Source organism: Clinocottus analis, unplaced genomic scaffold (assembly GCF_023055335.1).
Source record: "Clinocottus analis isolate CAN_PGR_092001 unplaced genomic scaffold, fCliAna1.0.p SCAF_2, whole genome shotgun sequence".
In the NCBI taxonomy this organism is placed as follows: Eukaryota; Metazoa; Chordata; class Actinopteri; order Perciformes; family Cottidae; genus Clinocottus; species Clinocottus analis.
Window position 1 is genome coordinate 16022082 of NW_027175931.1, and position 14541 is coordinate 16036622.

The following is a 14541-nucleotide window of genomic DNA, read 5'->3' on the forward strand; positions in this document are numbered from 1 at the left end:
GCAATGCAATAAGTTTGCACTTACAACATGTTGTCTGTGAAACTGCATTGATGTTCTGTCTCTTAAGAGCCTGTAATGAGCGTTGTAAAAGCAGAAGGCCAAGTGTCTGCGATCCGGACACTGAGATGGGTAGATATGACTGTAACTGCTGGGGTCAGTCTGGCTCCTGCACACACACACATATATATACAACAAGGGTTGTGACTTTGCTTGACCTGTGGGGATGACCACTTGCTCCCAACACCGGAACCTGGCTGTGACTGGCCATTGCAAGCCCCCCTTGCACACACACACGCACACACACACACACACACACACACACACACACACACACACACACACACACACACACACACACACACACAGGAAACCTGATCCAGCTAGTCCACCAACTGCTTCAGAACATCAATAATTAATTAGGGAACAGTTATTGGCCCCACGGGTCACAGAGAGAGAGAGAAAGAAAGAGAGAGAGAGAGAGAGGGAGAGTATGAGGGACAGAGAGAGAGAGAGAGAGAGAGAGAGAGAGAGAGAGAGAGAGAGAGAGAGAAGAGAGAGAGAGAGAGAGAGAGAGAGAGAGAGAGACAGAGAGACCAGGAGAGTTGTGATTTAGTTTAATAAGTAACACAACACAGGCTTTGTTCTTCTGAGGACCTTTCTCTGTTCCTCTCTCCAACTTAACACAAACCTGAAAAACAAGCACATCTATCTTTCCAATGACATTGTCCCTGTGAGACTTTACTGATATTTGTTTCAGTGCTTTGAGGGCCACAAAGGGATTTCCATGTCCCCCGGTCATTTTTTTTTTAGGGAATTCAAGCAGAAATATATGAGATAGACAAAATCAAAACGTTTGTAAACTAAATATTACCACAAACAATTGTCACACAAAATTATGTTTTTTCTAGATATTGTTATTGATATTGTCTTCCTGATGAACAAATTATTTGATCAATTTAAAACTTTAAAACTCTGTGTCCCATGTCACTCTGATATTTTCCTTGTGGAAATTGATTTGACGAGTCACACTTTTCTTTCACAAGATTATCTCCAAGTAAATAAAGTTGTGTGTGGTTAGTTTCTGCATGTGGCGCTTCATTTCTCTGTTTGTTAGCTCACCGCTCACACAGTCCTTTCAAACCTTAAACTCCACACACAGCGATCACTATTGCAGAAGCAGGTGTACGACTTGCAGACCTCACTCTCAAACAGGGAAAAGTGTGTGTCGGGGTGACGTGTGTGTGTGGGGGGAGGAGAGGGGTCTGTTGGTGTGACAAAGTGTCAAACACCAAACTGCCTTCATCATGGATGTATAAACACCTGGTGTGTGTTTGTGTGTGTGTGTGTCTGTGTGTGTGTGTGTGTGTGTGCGTGTGCATGTGCATGTGTGTGCACGCGCACAAGAGAGACCCGAGTGCCTCCTGCTCTCCAGATGTGGACTTGACAAGTTTATTAGCCATTCCTGTGTTAAACAAACCCATCCCAGAGACAGCAAAAGGACTGATTCTACACATTAGGCCCAATTCTCCACGCCCGCTTATTCAAGCCTGCGAGAGCACCATCTGTCTCTCTCTCTCTCTCTCTCTCTCTCTCTCTCTCTCTCTCTCTCTCTCTCTCTCTCTCTGTCTCTCTCTCTCTTTCACTCTCTCTCTTTATAAAACACACCACAGTTTCTCTCTCACACACTACTAGTTTTTCTACACACACTGTCACGCACCCATGTTCCCATATAAGAGAAAGAAAAACATGGGGTCTTTGCTTTCTTTCACTCAGCGGCGTTAGATCTTACCAAATGCACTGTCATGTCTGCCTATGGCTTTCAAAATGTGATTTGGTGCAGTCAGTCGTCACATGTACGAGCTGATATTTGAGCACAAAATAACAGCTGGGATTGACTTCAGCGTACATAAATTGGTATCCTCTGTCAAAGTCCACATCATTCAAACCCTTATGACTCCAACACACTTTAATAAACTAGTTGTCAGTAACAATTTTCCTTACCAGGCAAACGGATTTAAATCGTTAATGGCAATATGTCCCCAGTCAGATTCAACTTATTGATATTCCTCTGTGATGCTTTCATTTTAGAGATGTGGAAAACTATGATGATATTGAACTTTGGGACAAAATGTTGTAAGCTTCGAAATATCAAATGTCTTCATTGTCATGTCATCATATATTTGTTTGTGTATGTGTGTTCCCTCAGCGATGCCCCCAGGAAGTCCAGGCCCGATCACCCGTCACGAGTCGTCAGACAGCCTGGCGTCGGACCACAGCGGTCAGGAGGATGAGGAGTGGCTCTCTCAGGTCAGACCTCTCCCGTAACCAATATTACACTTACATGCAGTTTGTTTGAGTGAAGTAGACTAATGAGTGACATAACCTGTCGGTGACATCACACCCAGAATTTGGTTGCTGTGGTCTCATAGTTTACACTCTTACGCTGTTGTTTCGGGCAAAAGAAAAAAAAAATGGATTCCGTAAAAAAAACTAATGAAAGTTCGACTGTGTCTGATTACCTTTTTCTTTTCTTTTTATTACATTCAGGTTCACAGATCATTTCATTGTTATTTCTTATGTATTAAGGTAGTTGTGTGTCTTTTTTACCTGAGCAAATGTCTTGTTTGTAAGTAAATTATCTCCAAATCTTTGCTCTCAATTCCAAAAATTGATCTAAAAAAAAAAAAAAGAAAACTTTGCTCTCAAAAAAAAACTTTGCTCTCGAAACTAAAATTTGCTCTCAAAAAAATAAAATTGCTCTCTCAAAAAAATATTTGCTCTTAAAAAAAAGTTGCTCTCAAAAAAAAACTTAACTTGTAACTTTTTGAAGTGAGAGCGCAGGTTTTTTGAGAACAATTATTTTGAGTGTTTTTTTAGCTTTTTTTTTGAGAGCGATTATTTATTTTTTTCAATATTGTTTTTGATAACAATTTTTTTAGGGTGTTTTTTTTGACAAATTTTATTTTTGAGAGCATTTTTTTTTAAAGCGTTTTTTTTTTTCTTCTTCTGACCCAATTTTTTTAATTGAGAGCAAAGATTTTGACATAATTTAATTACAAACAAGAAATTTGCTCGAGTAAAAAAGACACAAATCTACCTTCACAGTTATGTATAACAAAATGCAAGTTGTAGTCCCTTTATGAGACAGAAGACAAACAAAATGTATTTTAACCCTCACTGTCCTGGGCCCAGCACCTGCCATTCATTTTGCTAATGTTGCCTGTTAGGCGGCTTTCCATTGCTCCTCTGTAAAGGTTGATGCGGATGTTTACCTATGTTGTTGAAGTCAACCAACTAGTACGTTCACGAAGTGTTGTCCTAGTACAATTATTTATTAGACAGTCAAAGGGTGATGTAATGTTGGCAGAGCACATGTATTTGTGCATAATATCCACTGACTGTGAGCAGCCAGGGAACTTTGGGTGTAAATTGAAGGAAACACTTGAAGTAGGCTTGTCCCTTAAATAAGTATTTCCACAAGAAATGTAAGCTTTTTTCCATCTCAAATATGAGAGCAGGGTAAGAAGAGAACTCCTAATTTTGCCCAAATTAAACCAATAACTCATAACGTCCACTGTAAGACTGTTGAAATAAACACCTCTCATCAAAATCTTACATCAATGGAGATTAAAAAGTAGAAATATAAATATTTGGTGCACATATTATTATCCTCATCATCCTCACTTTGTTTAAGCCTCTTCTTCATTATGATGGTGTTCTGGCCCCAACTCCTCAGTCATTAGAATTGTTTCTATAACTGCAGCAGAAGCTGTTAGCAGGAAAAGCTTTGAAAAACTCACCGGGATATATATATATATATATATATATATATATATATATATATATATATATATATATATATATAAAGAGAGAGAGAGAGATATCTCACGAAGGAGCTGTTGGAGACCAAAACAGAAATAAAAGTGTAAACCAGACTTACATTTTTCCAAATGAACGCTTCTGTTACTCTGTGTCTCTTGGATGCGTGAACAGATTACTGTTTGCTAACACACTAGCCAACCACTTCATGAGGTTGACCTTTTCCACTGCCCCCATGTGCCCAAACTGCATTGATTGCAGGTTCAAGGCATTATCTCATGTGGCTTTTGAGAACTTTAAACATTTTGGAAGACATAATTGCATGGTTCCCAAGTGAAAAGTATGCTTCCTGATACATAGCTCAGGATTAGCATTCCAACCACGGATCTGTCGCTGCAACGATTGTCTATTTATATTTACACAAGTATTTGGATCCTAATTATTTCGACTGTTACACATTTACTCTTCTTGTTCTTGTACATTGGGGCTTCTTCCCAACCACAAAAGTCCTCCTACATGGTGCTGAAATGTTCACAGTATTTCTTCAGGCTATGTTAAGAAGATCCAGAATGCACACCCTGGTCTTTTCAGCTTGGTTAACCCTCAATGCACTCATCTCTGGTGTCGGCAGGTAACCCACTGCATTTTCACCATCAATAATTCCACTGCATGCATAATTGAGTTGTTAAAATGCACCCCACTTAGCTTGCAGAGGCCCTCGTCCATATCAGCTATGATAGCTTGCCAGAAGCAAAACTATCCATTGCACTAACCCAGATTTTTGGCGACTTCCTGTCAGAGTAGTGGTAGTGATGTGTTCCTCAGTGGTTGGAGATGTAACAGTAAAGCTCTTTATACCCTAGCATGTACCTAGCGTGGTGTGGTAGCAGCTCTGGAGAAACATTTCCGATTGCAAATGGCTTGAGGATAAAAGTACCCAAGCAAATTTAAACAAAGGTTTGTAGATCAGGCAGACAGGGTCGTTGTTCAATCCTTCCAAATATTTTGGAAAGCTTAGCATATGTCAAGCACTAGAGCTTAGCCGATTGTGAAATGCTGAATATATATAGGCTACGTTGAATTAGACTTTGAGTACAGCCTTGTGGATTTCATTATATCATATCAGTGGTCTTCATTAGATTATCAGCAGCCATTTTGGCGTTGAGTTGGGATTTTGGATTGATCGGCTCTCCCCTAATGAAATGTGAGGTTTTTCACCATGTCAGTGCTACAGCTTGCTGTGACATTGTGCCATTTGCTGCTTGTCATTGTTAGTAGCTCTTCAGCTGGCTGTCAGTGCACGACAAAACCTCCTGTCCACTTCAGGTCTCTACATCACATCTGTCAATTCTGATGTGCTGGAAAGGGTGTGACATAGCAGTTGATGGACGTACAATTCGTCAAGATTCTGTCCTAATGCCTATGTTGGCCTGCATTGACCACAGATTGTGTACCGCCTACTATAAGTATGACAGCCCTCATACAGTAAATACTGCCACAGCCTAACAATACAATGCTTATCATGCTTTTCAGATTATTTTACAACATCTCAAATCGTCAAATGAGAATTTGACATTCATTTTTTGTTTGTTGTCTCCCCCAACCTTTGAGTTCCAAAACAAGAACAGACACGTTTGTCTTTAAACATGGTCGGACACGTCGCACAACCTAATTCATTTGAAGCATGTGGTGACCTTTATAGTCATTGTACCTCTCAGATAAAACCACTCAATCCATATAACTTTATTTATTTTTATTTTTTTTGCATGTACAGATGTTTACACCTACCTTGAAGAGCACCACTTGGATGTTGAAGAATAATTAAGCAAGCACATGCCTTATTAGTCAGCTTGATCTGATTTAGTGCCCATTCTAGAGAGCATATGCATTAAGTGGACATATAAAGCAAGATGTCATTGGCTCTGTCCATCGAGATGGGACAGGGAGGGCGTTTCTGGTTGACACTGGACTGTAACATCTGGAACTTCCAATCTACTGCAAAGAGAACCCATTGGCAGCTGTCCAGTTATGTGGCTGGACTTAATATTGATGGTGGTAACTGGCAAAGCAGACACACACACAAAGTGACAATCATCCTACTTCTTTCTGTGGCCTAATTTGCACAGTTGTGACAGACCTACTACACATAGCCCTGTATATGCATACATGTGTAAAGACAATTCAGAGAGTGTAAGCGCTCACTCTTGTCAGAGATGTTGGCACCTGCTGGCCAGAGATGGAGCGAGACTGTGAGCTGGGTTCTGGGCTGAGGTGAGAGACTTACACATTTCAAGTGAAGATAATGAAATGTGAACAGCGGGACACCAAGTGGCGTGTTAAGTGCTGCTGGGAGATAAGAAGTCAGAGTTAGCGTGGGAGAGCGGTGAAAAGTGTAAGGCGATGGTTACTCAGTAAATTCAGTGCAAAGAGGAGATGGAGACTGGAGCAGGCAGTAATAGTCCAAAGTTTGAGGCGCCCACTGCGTATTCCTCTCTTATCCTACTTCCAGCCGTCATGAGTGCCACTCAGCTCAGATGCTCCTGGACCGCCTGCCATGCCAGCGTCGTCTTATTCTCCCAGTAGGCCTCACCTCAGCCCCGCTGCCATGCTGTTGCTAGTGTCACACTTCTATTAACCCTCTGGGAAGGCGTCCCATCATGCCGCCAGCACTCCCAACACGCACAGTACTCTGATGAGTTGTGACAACATCCTCTGACATTTTAGTGGTGCAAGAGTACAGCAAGCTTTTAGTTGGATGTCATGTAACAAAGTTCATGTGAGTACCACATCGGGTGAGTATTGGTACACTAAATCGCCATGTCAAGTCCACTGAGCGACTCCTCAGGATTACATCCAGGACTATGTCCTCGACTAACTGCCAATGGATGAGTAGAGGACAGTATGTTTACGAGAGATACATATGTTGTTTAGGTGTAAAAGTAGGTCTGTTTGTCGTTTTGACAGGTTCCTTCAGTTTGCTAACTTGTCGCACCAGTTTATCATTGGAAAAGGACAGACACTTTCCAAAAATGCTTGCCTCGTGATCATATGAACCCTCTCTTGCCAAAGCCGGTGCTAAGAAGAGTATTGACATCTTTTCCATGAAGAAAAGTCTCCAGTGGCATTCTTTGCTCTTCTGTCATTGATGGAGTACTCTCCAGTTGGGAAACAACTGAAGCTGCCAGTAGCCCCTTACAGGATGCTTACTTGAAGTCTTTTCTGTGATTTGTGATCCTGGGATTCTTGCGTGATTTCATGATATTGCAGGAATCCATACTGGAATATCTTGTCAACTATGGGATAATGGTTCCCGGTTGATACACCTCAGACCTTGTTGATGACCAGGCATTACCTCTCGTGCCACCAATGTGTTGTCTTTAGCGGTTTTTAGGGAAGATTCTCAACAACAATGCCATGCAAATTTGATAGATGAAATGTAGATGCAATTCAGATCTTAGTAATTAGTATTTAGTACTATTTAGCCAATGTTAACATGCTAATCCTCTACCTCTTCAGTTCTATTAAGATAACATTAACATAATAAACTGAGACAGTTAATAGGATAATTGTATGTTGCTAAATATCAGCCTGCTACAATTAACATGTTGAGCTTGTTAGCATGCTGGCATTATCATTTAACTTTGAGGAACCCACAACACTGTGAAAATAGGCAACAATCTTGGACAGTTATGTTAGCATGACAATTCTCCCCTCATCTCACTAACCTTTACCATTGTATTCTCAGGTGGAAATTGTGACCCATACGGGGCCTCATCGACGACTGTGGATGGGCCCCCAATTCCAGTTTAAGACCCTTCACCCTTCAGGCCAGACCACAGTCATCTCCTCCTCATCCTCAGTCCTCCAGTCCCAGGGGCCCACCGACGTCCAACAGCCTCTGTTGGACTTTGACACAGACGACCTGGACCTACACAGCCTGAGGTACTTTGAAACTATCCAAAATAATCCACCCTGGAGTATACGTGGTTTAGAGATCCATTAGGATACATTTTGATATACAAATACAAACTATGTTATGAGCCTGCATCAGAAAATACCCTTTACTTATTTTAGGTTTACCATAAATTATCCTAACAAGAGCATTTTTAGGAAAATTCTTTTCATAATCATGCATTTCATCATATGTATCACTCAAGTGTAGGCATCTCTAACATACAATCTCAGAATCCATTGGTTGTGGGTTTAAATAACTTTTGCATAGCAATCAGCGTGTACTCAAGCCAAGACTTAATTTTCCATACCCTGCTCATTGTTAACTATCATATTGGCAACTTCAGCTACAATACTGGAGTTGAGAAGCAGCCAGTTGTAAACTAATTCTAAAAAGCATAATCATCGTCAAACGATAGCCGATGGGTTCTGAGATTGCATCTCGGTCAATGCATTCTGCCTTTTTTACACTCCAAGCGGACGTTAAACTGCATTCAACCAAAGCTTGCTCAGATTACAATTGTGAAACGTTTTTAATGCTAAAATCGTATCTATCCTTCATAAGAGTACTGAAGCAACAACTCACATTCTGCAACCAGATCCAGTGAAACAAATATCCCCGTATGTGTGTAGTAATGTACATTTACTGAATGTGTGCAGGATCCAGCCGGTACGTTCAGAGCCGGTCAGCATGCCCGGCTCATCCCGACTCGTGGCCGATCGCAGAGGGCAAACCAACATCATGGACACAGGAACAGGTAGGAATGGTTTTGTCTTCTCTCTGGTGTGTTTGAATACAACCTCAATACATTCAACTTTGCTTCATCTATTTCATTGTCCTCCTCCCTGTTCCAATTAGATGTAGTTCATTCTACTCCATCAACCTTAATGCAGTATCTCGTTGTCTTTAGTTGGTGCATCCCATTAATCACAGTGTGGTGCTGTCTATGTGGTCCATCTTTGAGTCATGTTTAGATATATCCACATCCACAGTCAACACTAAACACTTAAAAAAAGACAGATGACTTAGGGACCTGTCACACCAAACCTGACTTTTAAAAGCGCAGCCGCTTCAAAAACGACCTCGGCAAAAACTTGGCTGAGTGTGACATTGATGAGCTGTGCGACTCCATGCCTTGCGCTTAAAAGTTGAGAATATTTTAACTTTTATGCACGGCTAAAAAAACACATTTAAAAGGCATGCATGAAAGGCACGGCATACAATAGGAAAACAATTGTTTTGCTAGTGACACGTTTTTAAGAGTGGCGTCTGGTCTGATCGGCCCTGAAGACAGTAGGAGCAGGTAGCAGTCTGTGCCTTTCTTTTTCCTACCTGACATTTACACTTTACCTCTCTCAACCACGTAGACTGACAAGTGAAGTCTCAGTGTTCCAATAATGTTTGATGAGGCAATGGAATAGACATAGAATTGTCTAAATGCATCTAATTTGACTAAAATAAAACAGTTGATGCTAAAACTTTCCCCGATGGGAACGACTTGAGTTAGTGGGGGTTCACGCCTAGAACCAAAGCAGTTGTGCATTTTGAAAGGAATACTTTTTTGCAGGTTTATGAAAACCTACAGAGGCCGTAGTCATATGATGACTACTTTGGATCTTCAGCTGTGGTGCTGAATGCAGTCATTTCACTTTGAAGTGATTCTGTAGCACTAGCAAACTCCAATCGACTATTTGAGAGTACACCACGCCAAGTGACAGTGGCCCTCCAGATTACAGTATGAAAGCGAGGACATTAACGTCACCTCAAAAGAAACTGTTTCCAAGCTAAAGAGCAACAGTGTTTGATCAAAATTGTGCCAAGACTTTGTTACAAATGCTTTCCTAGATGAGAGGCCGTTGAGAGGTTTAGTGGATGGCTTGTTTCCAGCTTGTAGCTAAAGGGAGTCCGCTCAGCTGCATATGAATGAAAAAAAATTAAAATAGTGTTTTATCTGCTATCATGACCTTATTATGCACTCTGTTATTTAAATCTTAGTCTTTTTGCATTGTGTCATGTTGATTAGTCAAATCGGTATCTACTAAATACCTGGTAGTGTTATTATTCTGTTAACACTTCACAGTGTGCAGGAATACTCAAAATTACTGTTGTGTGCCTATTTTCCCTTTGTCAGCAAAATGTTGTTGAAATGTACCCTAACTTCCCATCTTCACACAACATCCTTAAACGTGGCTAATTTGTCATAATTGTATACAACGTGCTTGATAATATATTAGCAGCATACATATTTAGAAATTAACTTTTGTATGGCGAAACAATAATAATAATAATAATTATATATTCACATCCTCATCATATTATTGCCTACGTTTAACTACTATTTCAAGTATTCTGATGACAACCTGAATTCAATGTTAAAGGCATGTTCTTTGCTGTTGTCTAACCCAGCACAATTACATCCAAGTGGATTATAAGTAGTCAGTTCTTTAGCTATTCAGCAACTTTGCTGCGTCCCACCATGCAGAGCTGTGAGTGGTCTGCTGCACCCATGTTGTTCTCTTTCCTATTGTTGTGTGCTTTCTGCCCATATTCTGTAATTAGATAGACTGGGATTGTTTGAATAGGCCTGTAAAGTCTATCAGCCATCGCATACGATTGATTTAGTTTCAAGTGATTTTGATGTCCCTCTACATGTCTCCTTTAATCTGGTTACGATGTTAGGCTAATCCAATCACACACAGATGAGAGGATTTCCCCTTCAAAATATGTCTTTTACTCTCAAAGTATAATGCTGTTACATGGGTCTTGTGATTGAGTGTGTGTGTGTGTGTGTGTGTGTGTGTGTGTGTGTGTGTGTGTGTGTGTCCGTGTCCGTGTCCGTGTTTGCGTGTGTGCGTGCATGCTTGTGGATTATGTCTGGTATTTGCTGGCCGTGTGGGTGAGGGAACCATCACTTATTGCGTGACATTATATCCTGTTGCCTTTTGTTTGATGAAAGAGATACAGTGGCGTCTGTGTCATTATCTGCTGTGTCTTGTGACAGAGACCTCACTCATCTCTCTTGCTCTCACACTGACAGATAGCCACCATGGGTGTCAACAAATATGTACAGCTTGTATCACAAAAAGGTGTGTCACAAATAGTTTCAAATTACTTCCCCACCAAGCTCTGCTTTTCAACACATACCAAGTGGTGCTTTGCAGCACACGCAACTGTAATAACCACATGAACGTAGATATGGTTTCATCCCCCAAACATGTTTTTCAACTGAACGTTGACAAGTTTGGACCATAGATTGTATACAAAGATGAACGAAGTTTCAGCTCCCAAAAAGTGAAATGAAAATATCTTGATTCCCACCTGGCGACCGGCCGCAGTTGAGGTCATAAAACCATAAACCCCGCCCCCTCAAACTTAAAAATCAAAGGCACGCCAATTACATTTCTCCCTAATGTAACTCCCTAAGCTCAAGTGTACATTGTTCTGATAAGTTTGGTTTTAATAAGATATTTGATGGTTAAAAAAAGGGCGTGTAACTTCATGATTGACAGCTGCTCTGAGTACAGTTGTCAAGATATTGGAGAGAAACTTAAACTTTCCTTGACCGTGACTGTTATAATCATAAACTGTATAAAGTGTTAGCTATCTTAGCAACATCTCCATGGACACTGAGATTAGCCAGCAGCGTTTGTTTATATCAGTGTCAGTAGACACACAGATGACGTTTCTGTAACACGTTTCTGTAACACTAACCATGAGTCTGTGTCATAAAACATGAATCAGTTTGATCATAAATATATTTATAGAGCTATTATGGTTAGTTGTTGTGGCATTGTAGCCAAACTACCGTGGTGCTAACATCAGTTTAGTAAAGCAGCTTGGCGGCTGGAACACTATCCATCTGTGGCTGTGCCTCGATTGGGTCGGCAAGGTGGATGGGCGGGATTTTGACCTGTAAATTTGACATTTTAGATGTTAAAAAGGCAGAAAAAAGGAGATAAAATAAGGATCAATCACTAATTTTATTTACTTAAATATATAATAATATTTAATAATTTTATTCATTAAAGGCACTCTAGACTTCAACAGGTGTTATCACTGCTTGATATATTTCAGATTTATTTATCGCAGAACTAATGTCGGTTATATACGTATTTAAAAATATATATATATATTTTGTTTTCCATAATAAAATATGTCTCAATAGCTGTTCCACGAAACTACACTAGGCCACAATAATTATATATCATTGTGGTGTTAATTCTTATCAGTAAATACAAATATAAATAAAGCTAATAATAATATATAATTGCATTGGGCATTCATGATACATTAATAAGCCCAAAGGGTTGACCGGTGGGATCAAGTCGTTAAACGTTCACTCCCACCTTCACCAGCACACCATCTGACCGACGCTCTGTCTCCATCTTCTCCATCTGGCAACACCCAGCATCGTATTCCTGCTACTTCCGTCTGCAGTTGTGTCCTCGGTGCTTTCAGCTTCTTTAATAACTGGTCGAGAACGGAGAGGGTGGCAGGAGGAAGCATGGAGGTGATGCCTATCACTGTGTGTGTGTGTGTGTGTGTGTGTGTGTGTGTGTGTGTGTGTGTGCGTGTAGGGAGGGTGTATTGTTGTGTCCTGCCACTGCCATGGCGCCGCCTCTTATCACACACACATCACTTTTGCCTCACCCTGTGAGCACACTCCTCTGTGACGGACCTTTCCAAAATTAATTTGATGTTCTTGTTTTTTTTGGTTTTCGGAGACAATTGATAATCCTTCAAATTGGACCAGCGTGACACCAAATATAAGTCAAGTATGTCCATGCGTCGCCAGTTGTGCTCACAGGAACGCGGTGGAAGCTGATGAAGTGGTTGCATTGAGGTGGACACATTTCTGAGTATGTTGTAGTCTTTGATAACGGCAGCATTTAGGGGCATGAAGTCATCAGGATATTGTCCACATCAGAACATACAGTTTCTTCCTATCAGAAACATATATCTGATCTATAGATGATATATATGTATATATATATCATATTTATCCCTTGTTTTGCATATGACGGGCTCCATCTTGAATGTGCAATATCTAAAAAGAGGCTGAATTGTTTTGTTTTGGTCCGATCTGTGGTTTGATCTGACTCGTGAAATAGGTTTTACACGTGATAAATGATCTTTGGCAGACTACGCTGTACTGCCGTACTGTAGACACACACACACACACACACACGCACACAGCTAATAAAGAGGTTTAAGTGTTGCCGACTCGTGTCTTCCAGTAAAAGTGTTTCCTTCAGAGTCCTCGGGCCCAGAGAAGCCATAAAGCTGCAGTTTTCCCTACAGTGACTCACTTACAGTCAGTCAGTCTCCCCGGTGTCTGCTCCCATCTTATCTCAACCCATACACTCTGCTTATCTCTGCTTCCCCGAGGTGATGGGACGCCATCTGCATGGAACACACACACACACATGCACACAATGTACACACAGTGCTTCCAGTCATGGCCTCTTGACTCAGCATATCTGTCTGAATGGAGGGGACAGAGGAGCCCAACACCAATGCTACTGTCTCATTTTCCACCAGCTGCAATATACAGGATCAATGTGGAGCTGTAATCAATCTGCTCTATCTGCACCCCGAGTCGGCTTTAGGGTGTGTGTGTGTGTGTGTGTGTGTGTGTGTGTGTGTGTGTGGAGGCGGCTTCAAGCCTAGCTAGACTACACAGTGGCATTTTGTGGCCCGGGACGTCATATCTAGAAAGAAAGAAAAGGAGACAGACCTGAAAGACAGATAACGCTGCAAGACTGAAAGAGTATTTAATCCTGTGTGCGTGAATGCATGCGTGTGCACTGATAAGTCGGCAGGTCCCACTCTACAGTGCTGTCGTTGTGTTTTGACTCTGCAAAGAGAGAGCCACCCTGCTCCAAAACAGGAAATAACAACACAACCTCCTCTGTCCGCAGCATCAGCCATTTTGTTGTTTTGTTGTTGTCATCGTCAGTGCGTGTGCCTGCTCACGTCCGTGTCTTTGTCTATCGCCACATCTCACTGTTTGTGTGTGTGTGTGTACGCGCGCGCGTGCGTATGTGCGTGTGCGTGCGTGTGTGTGTGTGTGGTTTATCTCTGGCGGTGAATCAGTGACAGTGTGTTAGCTGGCGGCAGAGCAGAGCAGGATGAGATGGAGCCGGGCTTATCACAACAAGCTGAAGACACTTTAGAGAGCTGCTGGACTTTGGCACTGCTCTGAGTGTGTGTGTTTGTGTGTTTGTGTGTGTGTGTGTGTGTGTGTGTGTGTGTGTCAAACATGTATGACCAATATCGTATTCTGAATGTATTTTCCTTCTCAGGGAACACAGTGAATGACAGCTTTAGGAATCTTCTAACTGAGACCTTTCATCCAAAACACAGTACAGGCCAGCTGAGTTGAGCCCACGAGGTGTGTTTGTGTGTGTGTGTCTGTGTGTGTGTGTGTGTGTATGTGTGTGTGTGTGTACTGTATGGCTGCCCTTGTGACTTTAGTCTAGTGTGTGTCAGTCCATTAGCAGCATCCTGTAAAACACTGAGTTAATCAGTGTGGGATCAGCAGCTATCAGCCATTAGCCACATCCAGCCCACATTATCACAGCTCACTTACCACCCTCACTCACCCTGTGTGCGTGGACCGCTGAACACTCTTGGATTTATGTACAGAGTATCATTCATAGCTTCAAAATACATACTCCATGAATGCTCGTGCTTTGTTGCCATGTGAGGGCACTGATTAATGGATGTGTATTTTAAATCAGTGGGCTTATTGTGGTGGTATTTAGCCT

The 14541-nt window shown here is 41.4% G+C and overlaps 1 protein-coding gene across 2 annotated transcripts in view; it reads left to right on the top strand.

Moving 5' to 3' along the window:
- Window positions 1-14541, top strand: part of bcas3 (BCAS3 microtubule associated cell migration factor) — a 305557-nt gene that overhangs the window by 108950 nt on the left and 182066 nt on the right. For both annotated transcript variants that reach the window (XM_068585216.1, XM_068585217.1), the window contains exons 20-22: window positions 2207-2307; window positions 7565-7761; window positions 8431-8528. In XM_068585216.1, coding sequence (XP_068441317.1) covers window positions 2207-2307; window positions 7565-7761; window positions 8431-8528 — 396 coding nt within the window. The remainder of the gene's footprint in view (window positions 1-2206; window positions 2308-7564; window positions 7762-8430; window positions 8529-14541) is intronic.